This window comes from Lipomyces japonicus, assembly GCF_038497905.1.
Source record: "Lipomyces japonicus strain CBS 7319 unplaced genomic scaffold V1514scaffold_6, whole genome shotgun sequence".
Taxonomy (NCBI): Eukaryota; Fungi; Ascomycota; class Lipomycetes; order Lipomycetales; family Lipomycetaceae; genus Lipomyces; species Lipomyces japonicus.
This window is the reverse complement of record NW_027117818.1, coordinates 192,241-205,702: the sequence shown is the minus strand read 5'-3', so window position 1 is coordinate 205,702 and position 13,462 is coordinate 192,241. Positions and strand designations below refer to the sequence as shown.

Genomic DNA, 13,462 nt, shown 5'->3' with positions numbered 1-13,462 from the left:
GCGGGATATGAAGACTCCTTGTGGTCTGGACTGACATGACCAGATCAGATCAGATAACAAGACAACGCGGTTGTGAGTTACATAGTTACGTGATCCTTGCAGCGATTACAAATAATTCGGCTCTGTTGTGATCTGTCATGGGCTTCCCCTGAAATAAGAAAACCCGCGAATTGAATTGTACTCCATATTGAACGATAAGCAAGCTTAATGACGTCTCATCGAGTGCCTTTTGTTCCGGGCGGGCTCAAAGCCGGATCTAAAAATCAATTTTCAACTGCCATGACTGAAAAGCCTGACCCCGCCTCTTCCAGTATACGATACTCCGAGAGTGTTCTCAGTAATAAGTGTCCTGACTAACTACTTCTTCTATCAGATGTCATTGATGTCAATAAGTTGAAATTGCCTACTGAAGCGACCCCGACTCCACTTCAACAACACTCTAAAGGTAAATGAAATCATCTTTATTTACAGGTATCTCTGCTTGCGCTTCAAAAAAAAAAAAATAACCATCATATCAAACGAAAACTTCAGAAAAATCAAAACAAACCAATTCTCCCCAATTCAACCCCGTCAACCTTAAAACTGATGATGAATGCCCCAGTAGTGATTCAGATCCGGAGCAAGAATTATCTGAAGTGGACTTTGAACGACTTTTGCATCGTGCCGGTAATCAAACAGGTTCGCGTACGGAAGATTTATCGATAGACTCTGAACCGTCCATCTCTACACCCAACACGTCAGCTGTCACGATTATTGTGGAAGAAACCAACAAGCTGGAACATGAATTAACTCAATCGTCAGCACAATTTCGCGAAACGTCTTCGTCCATGGTGGCGCACACGACAAGCGATCAAGCTGTAATGATCGAGGATCAAGAACATGCAAAACCGCAACCGCAACAGCCGAAATTTACGCACGCCCAGTCTATCGGCTCATATCCATTCGCTGAGCAAGTGTTAATTACAACTCCTTTAGAAACTGATGACATTGAGGCAGAATTTGAACGGGCACAGCAAGTGCCGAGTGCTTTGGAACAACGATATGGCCTAATGACGTTTGATGAATGGCAACAGACGGGACAAGATTTGGCAGACCGTGCCGCAGATATCATTAAAAAGGCTGTTATGGTCAGGTTGGAAAAAGCAAAAGCCATTGCCGGATTAGAACAAACCGTGGATGCGCATGCAAACGTGCTGGAAAAAAGGTATCAGGGTTTAATGCAAGAAAAGGAGAAAATACGGAAGCGTGCTGAAAGCTTGGTTAGCGATGCAAGTGGAATGTCATAAGTTATATTTCGTTCTACCCAGCACATGTAATCAAAACAAGGGATTTTGCTATAATCAACAAAAAGAATAATTAAACATGTATACTTCTTGCTTTTATCATTGCGTTAATAAATATAAATAAAATAACTGCATTACGATATATGTCATGAAATTACTTTTATTGTAGTAAGTGCTGTACAATTCGACATGTTGATAATTTTTTTTATTTATGATAACCAACCAAATAACCCTGAGAACTGAATGCATTTAGTGGCTGATGTGAGTGACACTAACTGGGAGCTTCTCAAACTAGAATAAATGTTAGAAAAAGCCGTAAGCAAAACAAATCATAATAAAAACGTACTCCGAGCGACTTAAGAAGATCTCTGGTGGTGGTATCGATCTCCAACTGGCCCTCTGGCTGCTGGGAAAGATCAAGAGCGGAAACTTCTGGAACAAACTGATCCTTCTTCTCACGTTCCTCCTCCTGAAGCTTGAAGGAAATGCCACGGACAGGTCCCTTCTGGATACGCTTCATCAGATGAGTGGTATATCCAGCAATCTTGTTTCGCAACCGCTTGGAAGCAATGATGGCAATCTCATCAGTCAGACGCTTGTTGACCTCAAAATCGGTTGTGAGCTTAGGGTAGTAGCGCTCAATAATGGCCTTGGAAGCTTTCTTGACGGTTTTGGTGCGGACACGACCCTGGCAGCATTATTAGCATGCTTGTAACACAGATCAAAACAATAATAACGTAGTTTGCAGAAACACGAATGAACCATAAATTTAAAACTGAAAATCGCCAACATACCATTTTTGTGCTTGTGTTGAGATAGAATGGACGAGGTTTGTTGAAGTTGGCGTTTCGTGAGCTAGAAGTGCTGGTTCGCCAACCCTCAATTTCGGTTTGTGTGGGCTTGCGGCAAAAGCTTTCCCATGCGCGGGAGGCCACACTAGCCTTGCTGTCAAAAATGTGACTGCTGATTTTATTACAAATAACCTTAATAGGGGTTATACCCTAAGTGCATTGGGTGACGTGGCGCATGCGTTTGCGAAGGCACAGCGCTGTGTGGCGCAAGCAAGCAGATGAACCCCTAAACCCAGCTTGCTGGGCTCCATCGCGTTCGATGCCCGCACAAAGCACAGGGCGGGTACAGGGCAATGAGCGGGTGTGAATTAAGACCGCATCATCATGACCGTCATCCATCGCAAGCTAACTACGGATGCTAATGTGCGGGCAGCCGAGCCTGGAGTCAAGTAAGTGGTTTGGGTTTTTTATTTTTCCTAATTTAATTTTCATGCTCGGCAAACACCATGAACGCGGGGGCGGAGTGCCCCTGGGTCATCACATTTAGCGTTTTATATCCAAACCAGTTTAACTAACAGAATTTTTTCCATCAGGTTTCATTGTGATGTCTGCGCCTGTGATTGCACGCATCTTGTGAGAATAAGGTGCGCCGAGTGTCAAGATTACGATTTATGCGTGCCATGTTTTGCATCAGGTGCCAGTTCAGGCACTCACAAACCGTATCATGACTATTCGGTCATTGAGCAACACGCATACCCCATATTTGTGGAAGACTGGGGAGCAGATGAGGAACTACTACTGATCGAAGGAGCAGAAACATGTGGTCTCGGAAACTGGCAAGATATTGCGGATCATATTGGCGGCAGAACAAAAGAAGAAGTTGACAAGCATTATTCAAATGTTTATCTGCGATCAGATTCATACCCTCTTCCGAATATGAAACGTAAGTTTGATATTACTCCCACCGAGTTTGCGTCGAGGAAGAAAGCTCGCCTGGATGCGCGCCGTGCTGCGCATTCAATCCTGCCAGTTCCAAAACAGAAACCTACAGCTTCGGTTCCGTCATGTCATGAAGTGCAAGGTTACATGCCTGGCCGGCTTGAGTTTGAAACTGAGTTTGAAAACGAGGCGGAGTTGGCGGTGAAGGACATGGTATTTGATCCCGAAGATGGTGACGGTGAAGTTGAACTCAAACTTACCGTGTTGGACATTTATTATTCCAGGCTTACCAGCCGGGCAGAAAGAAAACGAGCAATGTTGGAGCATGGGCTTATGGAATATCGAAAACACGCGGCTAATGAAAAGAAACTTACAAAAGAGGAACGAGACTTGTTATTAAAAGTCAAGCCGTTTGCCAGGTTGCTAACCGCACAAGACTATACCGAATTTAGGGACGACATTTTGGAAGAGTATCAAGTTCGCAAGCGAATCGCGGAGTTGCAAGAATTCAGGCAAAATGGAATTCAGACGTTAGACATGGCTGCCAAATACGAGCGCGACAAAACTCAACGAGCACTTATTGCTCGTAATTCGATCGGGCCTGTATCATACGGTGCCACTTCAGGAAGCAGATATGGTACTCCGTCCGGACGCGGTCGCGAATCCTCTGTCACGACACCCAGTGCGGATGTTAATAATAAGGGATTCCGCAAGCCGGTTGTCAATCCGCTGGACATCTCACATGCTGCAGATTTGGACTTGCTATCACCAGCCGAGCAACAATTATGCTCTCAACTTCGCATCATGCCGAAGCCATATCTGGTAATTAAGGAAACATTGTTTAGAGAATTACTTCGCACTGGTGGAATATTGAAAAAACGTACTGCTAGAGAGTTAATCAAGATTGACGTGAACAAGACTGCCAGGATTTACGAATTTTTTCAGAATCAAAGATGGCTTAGTTAAAGAAGAAAAATTGTATTATTTGCATGGGTTATAAGGATATTTTATTATTATTATTATTTTTTTTGGTGTAAATATGGATGTATAGTACAAGAATGTAAAAGTAATTTTAGATCTGTTGAAAACGTACATTTTTATGTAGCATTGAACTTGAACAGTCAGTATCCTGAAATTTCAAGTCATGGATTAAAGTTTAATAAAACTCAAAAAAAAATTGAAAAATTATAGGAATGACCTTGAATAATTCTTGTCATAATATTCTTGAAATACTTGTTCCTTGCACGACAAAAGATTTTACATTATTCCGAAAAAAAAAAATTTAGAACTAATATTTTTAATGTTTGTTAATCATATTTGAATTATTTACCAAAGCGTTAATAATCAAGATTTGTAAAGCTAACAAATTATTTTGAAATCTCTAGATCAGCAACATTTTGTCATAATCATGGTCTCATTTTCATGTGAAGTACGTGGACCATACGCGGGCTGTTATTCGAGCAAAATTGAGAAAATTTACACGTTGAAATAATTGCTAATTTAAATTTTTTTTTTTTAAATAGGTATGTAACGACACGGTCGTGAAAAAGAAACTCATGCAACATCGCGGCCAGTGTTATGGCGCGTATTTCACTTGCCTTGATTGCCAAACCACGTTTCAGGGAACCGACTTCCAATCTCATACTAGTTGCATTTCTGAAGCTGAAAAATATCAAAAGAGTTTATACAAGCCCAAGAAGGCAAACAAGAACTCGAGTCAATCAAGCAACGGACAAATAGGCAACAACACGGGCAAGGCAATAATTAATGAGCCGGTCGTGACCGATGCCAGTGAGCCGGTCAAGACTGATAAATTATCCGACAAGCCAGATTCTGAAAATGACACGCAAAATCAAGAACAAGTGATTGAACCCAGTATTTCTTCAATCCCGGCATCGTCAGAACCTGCAAGCAAGAAATCAAGCAAACGGAAACGAGACAATGCCGGTCAACCTGCCGAGCAAGATGAGGGCAAAAAGTCAAAGCATGAAAAGCTTGTTGAATCTAACAATTCGTCAGAGTCGGACGACAAGTTAACCGACATTATTGCTTCTGTTGCTCAAAAGAAAGGCGGCAAGGTGGCATTAAAAAATTTGTTCAAAGTCTTGAAACGAGGCAAGGAAACCAAGCATATTTCAAAATCCGAATTGTTAAGGCGCATTTTGATTACCAATATTGATGGCAAGCTCATAATTGAACTTGGATCCAAGGACCTCGCTTAAACGGTTCGGGATTGCTTGTAAGAGACACATGAGCTTGTTATAGCGCCATAGATCAAAAAATAAAAAATTTACAATTAGTTAGCTAACTAATTTGCATTACAAACAAGGTGATATAATGAATTACATTATCTATTTAATTTTTTTTTATAAAGTAATAAAACAGACTGGAGCATGCATGGGCCAAACAAGAAAACTAACAAGAAAACTAAACGAAACAACTCGTGTAGAAAAAAGAACAATGTACATTAGAGAAGCATGAGGTGACAACAAAAAAGAGTCGTTTGCCAACAAAGTTCTCATCTCTATAATTTACGGAGTAATACCATAAAAAAAAATCATTAAACGTGAAAAAAAAATTAAAAAATTAAAAAAAAAAAAAAAAAAAAACCTTAAGCCAATAACATGCAATTCTCTTATCGTAAATAATCACGCATAATATCTGATAACTTGCTGGCGCCTGTTTCCAAGATATCTTTAATGTTCCCGAGATCATCACCGGCACCGTTTGCAAATTTGCTGGCAAAGTCACGAGCCACGCGTTCAATGTTTAATTCATCATCCTCGGGCACGTCGTCTTCATCTTCATTGTTACCGAAATATGCGCTCGATGATATCGACGTGGCGCCATCGAATGCCTGAAGCCTGGTTCGTGCCTCAGCACGAGCTGAGGGGTCAAACTGATTCCTGCCAAAGAATTCGTCTGATGAAATCGATTTTTGATTGCCAAACTTATTTTGTGCATCTCCAGCTGGTTCTGCAACCTTGGACGCTCCAAATCCAAGCTTCTTTGGAACTGGCGTACTGCTCTTACTAGCAGGAGCTGAAGTGGCCGTTTGCCCAAATCCTAATCTTGTAAAGCTCGATCCTAATTTATCTACTGAAGGTTCGCTGATGCTCGAATACGAAGCTTCCCTTGATGCCACTGGTTTCTCAACAATCGTTGCCGAACTCGTTTGCTTCTTCTTCTTCTTCTCCTCCTCGACATTATAACCTAACTGAGCTGCCCTCTCGGCTTCTTCTTTTGCCAATCTCTCGGCTTCATCAAAATCAATTACTTCAGACGTAACTTTTTTGGCAACAATCTTGGTTGGCTTCTTGGATGAGAGTATGAAACCACCTGGCCGTCTGGCTCCACCAGTAATGCCATTAGACGATGTTTTTGATCTTATTGCTGATGATGACGTGATCTTGCGAGCAGGCTGGTCTGCATCGGTTCCGTTAAGACTGGAAGCGCTTGAATTGGCGGACCCGTTTGAACTTAACGGAGATCCGTTACGTCCGACAACAGGCGGGGTAGAAACGCGGGATGCAGGTGCCTTTTTGACGACAGGCTTATCCCAAGAAGCGAAAAAATCTGAATCATCTTTAACCAGATCGTTGCTAACCGAAACTGAAGCATCGTCGTCAAGAACAACTTCGTCAGGGTGAGCCAATGCATCATCTGCCGCCCGTTTCTTCAATTCATCCTTGTACAACGATGCCGCGCGTGACGTGTACTTCGTTTTCGCATCCTTTGTGTTGAACGCAGACGCGCCACCGTTTTTAATAAAAAATTCTTGAGCTTTCGTGTTGCCACCAATTTTCATCAGCCGAAGCTGGTCCCATGACCACGAATCCAGGTTCGAAGATCGCACAAACGAGATGTGAACGCCAAGGTTTCGGTGAATGGAAGAACAATCAAGACAGAGGTAAACTGCAAAAGTAACTGAAGTCCAAGTAGGATTCTTCGCTCCGCAATCAAAGCATTGCTATAAACAATTGAAATCAGTACGCATTCTTTTTTGTACGTGTTTTTAAGAACTCTCGGAGGCAGCGTGGAGGACCGTATCATTGCAGCCAAAGACAAGGAAAAAAAAAAAACCGAAAAAAACTGATTAAAAAAATTTCATATAACGTACCTTGTTTCCACGGTCGGCTCTAAGTTTTTCAAATATGGCCAAAGACTGTTGTTTTGTTGCCATTTTTTTTTTTTTGTTTTTGGGCAAGAACAATAACAAGTGTGAAATTCGAGATTGCAATGCTGCCGGCAGGACGCCAAAACGAAGGGTCAATTCAAGGGATTTGTACCAAGTGGCAACGACTTCAAATTGGCATAAGCGGCGGATGCATTTACAGATTGTCATTAATTTACAGTGCAGAAAGGTGCGCACTTTTTGACTTTCAGCTTCCCATGCTTTTAATATATACTATTTATACTAACAGGTCTCGACGAGCAATTTGTTGAACGAGTATAGATGGCTACTGTTTTATGTTGCTGGGTTTGCCATAAGTAGTAAGGTTGGGCATGGCATGAGGTTTTTGTTTCTAATGGCTATAAGATTTCTTCATTATTTGTGCATGTAGTAGGGTGCCTGGCACGACCAAACGTGGCAGTTGCAAACCAATTATCTTATTAGTACTGTCATATACATAAGCAAATAGTGCCTTTTCATAAAACTAAAATGCAGCAACATATGGTCCGCAAATCGACTGTACTAAATGAATTATTTTTATTCCCCAGTCGTACGATCTAGATATTTTTCAAATGTACTTTTGCGATTACTTGATTCACTTTTGCTGGGAAAATTGGAATTAATATTCAACAAAGGCGGCAAGGCCTCATCCTACTTTTCTCGCCATCAAGAAGCAAGTTTCCACGCAGAAAAGCCAAGCCCCACAACGTCATAACAGCTTCTCTGGCAAAGTGCAAGTACAAGTACAAGGTTTTGTTTTGTTTTGTTTTGTTTTGTTTTGTTTTTTGAGACCTTTCTTTTGTTATTATATTGTATGCAATACCGCGATTAACATCAATTAGGCTTCCCAATAAAGCCATTTGGCGCCATTTGTGGTCCGCATTTAAAGTTACACGTTGTGCCTGTTTGAGCTTAGTGCCTCCAAACGGGTTTGCCGTTGGCGCCAACGCCATCAGGCTTATTCTTAATCTGGTAAGTCTATGTACCGCAATAAACAATGCAAAATCGTGGTATCTTACCCGTTTGGGATGGACATAAACAAAACCATCTTTTTTCATTTTAATTTGGGAAAATAAAGTGTATCCCGAGAAAATTATACTGTTGACCGTTGGCATTGGTTATTATAGAGAATTAATTATTACCAAAACTCCACCCGGGCCTCCACGGTCTTTCTCTTCTAGTCCGTCCTCTCTCGCCGCTCTGCACCTTTCGTTTTTTTTTTCCTTACTTGTTCGCCTCTTCGGTTTTTCTTTTTTTTTTGTTTTTGATCTTGTCTGTCGTTTATTATTTCCACCATTGAGCCCTTGCTGCTGTTGTATAAAAGCTAGCCTTTATCCTGTCGTCTGCCTCGATTCCGTCGACTTTAACAGCCAGATCTTACTCAATCTTTTTTTTCTTATTCATTGTCTTTCGCTTTTGGTGAATGAGATTTGAATAATCGACTGCGAGCACACTTTCACTTTCTTTACAAATCACATACACGTTCTTGCACCGACACAATGGTTGCTATCACTTTTTTTTCAGCCGTTTTCGCTTTTACTTCCGTGGCCTTGGCTGCTTCCCCTCATGCCCATACTCATGATCATGTTCACGCTCATTTCAAAACACCACATCACTCTCACCATGGCCATGCTAAGCGAGACAACACTTGCGCTTTTCCTTCTGACGATGGCCTCGTCGCAGTTACGCCTGATTCCTCCAACGGTGGTTGGGCCTTATCGCCCGATCAAGAGTGCACTGCCGGCAATTGGTGTCCGTATGCTTGTCCTCCTGGCCAATTGATGGCACAATGGGACCCGTCAGCCACTTCATACACTTACCCTGAGTCTCAATACGGCGGTCTATATTGCAATTCTGATGGAACAGTGTCAAAGGGATTTTCCAATAAGCCTTACTGCTACGATGGAACAGGCACTGTCGGCGCAATTTCTTCTACTGGAGACGTTGCGTTCTGCCAGACCGTTCTTCCGGGTAATGAGGCTATGCTAATTCCAACCTCAGTTGGATCGTCTCTCACTACGCTTGCCGTTCCTGACACCTCATACTGGGCTGGCACTGCTGCTCATTACTACGTCAATCCGCCTGGCGTGTCTACTGACGATGGATGTGTCTGGGGTAGCACTGCCAATCCTTACGGCAACTGGTCTCCATATGTTGCTGGCATGAACACTGACTCTACGGGTATTACGTATGTTAAGTTAGGCTGGAACCCGGTCTATCTCGAATCATCATCTCCGTTCAAGGACACGCTGCCTGATTGGGGTCTCAAAATTTCCTGCCCAGATGGTGGTTGCTCCGGACTTCCTTGTTCTATCGATCCTTCGCAGGATAGTGTCAATCAGGTTTCAAACGGTGGCAGTTCTGGTGCTGGTGGTGGAGATTTCTGCGTGGTTGGTGTCGAATCCGGAAAGAACGCGGTTATTGAAATCTTTTCTAGCGGTAGCAGCTCTGATTCAGCAAATGCAAATTTTGCCGTATTTGATTCTTCTTCTTCTTCATCCGGTACTCTTACTACGTCATCTGCAGAATCATCTACGGTGGTTTTGTCTAGTGAGCCTACTTCATCGTCTGCTGCGCCCACGACTTCGATTCAGGCGACTTCGACTGCTCAATCCACCACGTTCTTAGAATGGACTACAAATACCGACTCTATCAGCTCTGCAGTGTCTTCTACGTTGATTGAATCATCTACTCAATCTACTACGGAACCTGAGTCTACCGTTGTGGTGACCACATCTTCTGTTTCAACCTCTACTTTTGTGGCATTAACCACTTCCTTATCCGATGTATCAAGCAGCAGTACGATTTCTGTCGTGTCTTCGACTGTTGAACCTACATCTGTTGAGTCTACAATTGAGCCGACTACCTCTTCTGTCGAACCTTCTTCAACTTTTGTCCCGGATTCCACGTCATCTTTCTTTTCCACTTCTTTCTCTTCTTCTACTTCTTCTACTTCTTCTACTTCTTCTACTTCCATTATTTTCTCTTCTTCATCAGAGTCTACTTCGTCTGCGGTTGAGTCTACTTCCATTCCAAGCACTACTACTGCGAAGGATGCCACAAGCACAGTTAGGCCACGTGCAACTTCAACTCTTGTTTTGGTTCAAACCACGACTCTCTCTTCTGTGGCGTCATCGAAGCCGAGTCAAAGCGCGCTTCAGTCAAGTTCTTCATCGAGCAGTTCCAGTATCGAACATCAGACTACTTCTACTGTTGTGCAAGGAACAACCTTGACCAGTTTAGTTCGAATTAGCTCAATCTCTTCGGTTACGCGCAGCGGCCAATACTTAAATATTGAGAGTACTTTTGCCACATCTAGCGCTGACTCAACTTCAAGCACATCATTAGCTACGTCTACCCCGGCTTCAGCATCTGATTCAGCTGCAGCTTCGACCAGTGTTAATGGAAGCTCCAGCAGATCCAATACCAACAGTAAAAGTGCTGGCATCCAGTTAGGATCAGCTCGATCTGCTATTGCCAGTTTAATTATCACTTTTGCTGCTGGAATTTTCTTTATTTAGACGAACCATGATGCTTGTTTGTCTATTTTTGAATTGGGGTTTGAAGGAGTATTTATGGAGTATTTACGGATTTTAACTGTTTTTGTATTTTGGGGGGGGATCAAGCGAAATTATTTTACCCATCTAGAGAAAAGTCAATCTTTTGAAATTTGTTTTTTTGTACATTGATATTGGTTTTGTTATACCTACGATCGAATAATACACGTTATGATATATATACGGGAAAGATGTTATAAATGTATGGATGAAGAAATTAAATTATTTATAGATTTATAGAGAAATTAATTTATTTTTAATGGGTATAATTAACGGTTGTATTCATTAAAACGTTGGCGTTATAAGCCCGGGTAAAATCGGTTGGGTCAGTTTGTAAATAGAATTACAGTTGAGTGAAGCCAAATAACACTTTGATAGTCCCACGTCGTTTTCCAAGTGGGTTATTCTTGCCTTTTTTTTTAAAATTTGGTTCATAGCATTTCAGTATTGCACTTGTTAGTTTATATTCTGTGTATCTGTATCTATATTTTTTTTTTTTTGAGGGGCAAAATTTACTTGCATTCGTTGGCCTCTATTTTCGAGTTTCAGAACACGCGACATTCAGTTTCGGCCATCATAATTCACTCTTTAGTTTTATATTTTTAGGGGCATGTCGTGGAAACTCACAAAGAGTAAGTAATTTTGATTTATTTTTTTTTTTTGGGGGGGGGGGGAGGGAGAAGAGTTTTTGGCGGCATGCGTATTCTGGGAATTACTGGTGTGCTGACAACATGATGTTTAAAAAGAGCTCCGGGAGACACATCTGGCGTCGTCGCTTTCGTCGTCAAGATCCTCATCTACAGCAACTCTTACTCCTCAAACTGTTGGTTCAAATCATGACGAGAAATCAGTCGAAAAGGAGAAAGACAAGGACAAAAGCAAGCATCACTATCATTTCCATCACAGCAGCAAGTCAAGTACGGTCTCATCTTCGCAAGCGGACGACATCGCGTCTACGTTTACACCTTCGCATCGATCGACTCCGTCTACAACTTCAACCATTAAGCCGGGTTTACTGTCAGTGACGATATACGAAGCCACAGGGCTTTCTCTTCCACCTTCATATACGCATGCGCATCATGGCCATTCCGTGTCGTCATTCTTTTCGTCCTCGAGTACCACAGAACAAACGAAAAGGTTTTTGCCGTATTTGGTTCTCGAATTTGACAAGACGCAAGTCATTTTGGATGCGCACTCTGGAACTATTGAGTCACCTAGATGGGATCAGCATGCCAATTTTGATGTTTCTCGAGCAGAAACACTGACTTTATCAATATACGTTCGGAATTCTGGGGCATTTTTCACTAAATCAGCAGGCCAGCAGGAAAGTGGGAACAAGCGATCAGAAGAAGATATCTTGTTAGGATCTTGTAAATTGCCTCCAAAGTTTGACACCCGCAAAGTTGATGAATGGATTGCCGTGTCATGGGGCTCAGGGAAAGTTCATCTTTCCGTCTCTTTCCGTGCCAACCAAAATGTTCCGTTGACCATAGATTCGTTCGAGCTGCTAAAAGTTGTGGGCAAGGGATCATTTGGGAAAGTCATGCAAGTTCGGAAAAAAGATACGTCCCGTATATATGCACTCAAAACCATTAGAAAAGCGCATATTGTTTCTCGATCAGAAGTCAATCATACGCTCGCCGAGCGGACAGTTCTCGCACAGATTGATAATCCTTTCATTGTACCCTTGAAATTTAGCTTTCAGAGTCCAGAAAAACTATATTTGGTTCTTGCGTTTATTAACGGTGGCGAATTATTTCATCATCTACAACGGGAGGGAAAGTTTGATTTGAATAGATCACGCATGTATACTGCAGAGCTTCTTTGTGCTCTTGAATGTCTTCACAGCTTCAACGTCATCTATAGAGATTTGAAACCCGAAAATATTTTGCTGGATTATACCGGCCATATTGCTCTTTGTGATTTTGGGCTATGCAAACTGAACATGGCCAAGGATGACAAAACGAACACATTTTGTGGTACTCCGGAATATCTTGCTCCAGAATTGTTACTTGGCCAAGGTTATACGAAGACGGTGGATTGGTGGACTTTGGGTGTTCTTTTATACGAGATGCTGACAGGTCTTCCTCCGTTTTATGACGAAAATACTAATGAAATGTACCGAAAGATTTTGCAAGATCCTTTAAGATTTCCAGATGACATAGATAAAGATGCAAAACTACTTCTTATTGGTCTTTTGGATCGTGATCCGAAGCTTCGGTTAGGCGCTAGGGGCCCGTCCGAAATTAAATCTCATTTTTTCTTCAAGGAAATTGATTGGAAGAAGTTGTTAGGAAAAAAATATCCGCCTCCATTTAAGCCACCGGTGGCATCTGCGACAGATACTTCTAATTTTGACAAGGAGTTTACATCCGAGGTTCCAACTGATTCGGTGGTTGATGATTATCTATCTGAAAGCGTGCAACGACAGTTTGGTGGTTGGACGTATTCGGATAACCGAGGTGTTGATTCAGCGGGAGCTACAGGCATCACACCCACATTAGCCAGTATTAGTGAACGTTAAAATAATTGGCTTTTTTTTTTTTTTTTTGGGGGGGGGGCCTGGGAAAGGGGACTTTTTCTGCACATGACGAATTAGGAATAAAAAGAAATTACATTATATATTTTTATTGATTATTAGTAGTTACTACGTTATTACAACAAAGTCTGGAGTTATTTTTTGAAACTTCGCGTTGGGAAAGTCTTTTTTTTTGTGCT

At 41.9% G+C, this 13,462-nt stretch overlaps 7 protein-coding genes across 7 annotated transcripts; 5 read left to right on the top strand and 2 right to left on the bottom strand.

Moving 5' to 3' along the window:
• Nucleotides 1-100: 100 nt before the first annotated feature.
• V1514DRAFT_193414 (uncharacterized protein) lies at nucleotides 101-1,428 on the top strand. Its single transcript, XM_066924632.1, has 3 exons — nucleotides 101-310; nucleotides 374-445; nucleotides 532-1,428. The coding sequence occupies exons 1-3, from the start codon at nucleotides 208-210 to the stop codon at nucleotides 1,284-1,286; spliced, it is 930 nt and encodes a 309-aa protein (XP_066785184.1). The 5' UTR covers nucleotides 101-207; the 3' UTR covers nucleotides 1,287-1,428.
• Nucleotides 1,268-2,150, bottom strand: V1514DRAFT_302866 (40S ribosomal protein eS17). Its single transcript, XM_066925579.1, has 3 exons — nucleotides 2,078-2,150; nucleotides 1,630-1,971; nucleotides 1,268-1,574 (listed from the first exon to the last, which is right to left on the bottom strand). The coding sequence occupies exons 1-3, from the start codon at nucleotides 2,078-2,080 to the stop codon at nucleotides 1,533-1,535; spliced, it is 387 nt and encodes a 128-aa protein (XP_066785183.1). The 5' UTR covers nucleotides 2,081-2,150; the 3' UTR covers nucleotides 1,268-1,532.
• A 250-nt stretch (nucleotides 2,151-2,400) lies between these two features.
• On the top strand, nucleotides 2,401-4,095 carry V1514DRAFT_289764 (uncharacterized protein). Its single transcript, XM_066925285.1, has 2 exons — nucleotides 2,401-2,523; nucleotides 2,668-4,095. Exons 1-2 carry the CDS (start codon nucleotides 2,459-2,461, stop codon nucleotides 3,977-3,979), a joined length of 1,377 nt encoding a protein of 458 aa, XP_066785182.1. The 5' UTR covers nucleotides 2,401-2,458; the 3' UTR covers nucleotides 3,980-4,095.
• Nucleotides 4,096-4,241: 146 nt separating this feature from the next.
• On the top strand, nucleotides 4,242-5,531 carry V1514DRAFT_366067 (uncharacterized protein). The gene is made up of 3 exons (XM_066929824.1): nucleotides 4,242-4,315; nucleotides 4,399-4,442; nucleotides 4,537-5,531. The coding sequence occupies exons 2-3, from the start codon at nucleotides 4,422-4,424 to the stop codon at nucleotides 5,233-5,235; spliced, it is 720 nt and encodes a 239-aa protein (XP_066785181.1). The 5' UTR covers nucleotides 4,242-4,315; nucleotides 4,399-4,421; the 3' UTR covers nucleotides 5,236-5,531.
• V1514DRAFT_326003 (uncharacterized protein) lies at nucleotides 5,288-7,231 on the bottom strand. Its single transcript, XM_066926714.1, has 2 exons — nucleotides 7,134-7,231; nucleotides 5,288-6,983 (listed from the first exon to the last, which is right to left on the bottom strand). Exons 1-2 carry the CDS (start codon nucleotides 7,194-7,196, stop codon nucleotides 5,649-5,651), a joined length of 1,398 nt encoding a protein of 465 aa, XP_066785180.1. The 5' UTR covers nucleotides 7,197-7,231; the 3' UTR covers nucleotides 5,288-5,648.
• Nucleotides 7,232-8,287: 1,056 nt separating this feature from the next.
• On the top strand, nucleotides 8,288-11,042 carry V1514DRAFT_325998 (uncharacterized protein). Its single transcript, XM_066926713.1, has one exon. The coding sequence runs from the start codon at nucleotides 8,687-8,689 to the stop codon at nucleotides 10,706-10,708; it is 2,022 nt and encodes a 673-aa protein (XP_066785179.1). The 5' UTR covers nucleotides 8,288-8,686; the 3' UTR covers nucleotides 10,709-11,042.
• A 55-nt stretch (nucleotides 11,043-11,097) lies between these two features.
• V1514DRAFT_289756 (kinase-like domain-containing protein) lies at nucleotides 11,098-13,293 on the top strand. The gene is made up of 2 exons (XM_066925284.1): nucleotides 11,098-11,376; nucleotides 11,491-13,293. Exons 1-2 carry the CDS (start codon nucleotides 11,355-11,357, stop codon nucleotides 13,266-13,268), a joined length of 1,800 nt encoding a protein of 599 aa, XP_066785178.1. The 5' UTR covers nucleotides 11,098-11,354; the 3' UTR covers nucleotides 13,269-13,293.
• Nucleotides 13,294-13,462: the final 169 nt, after the last annotated feature.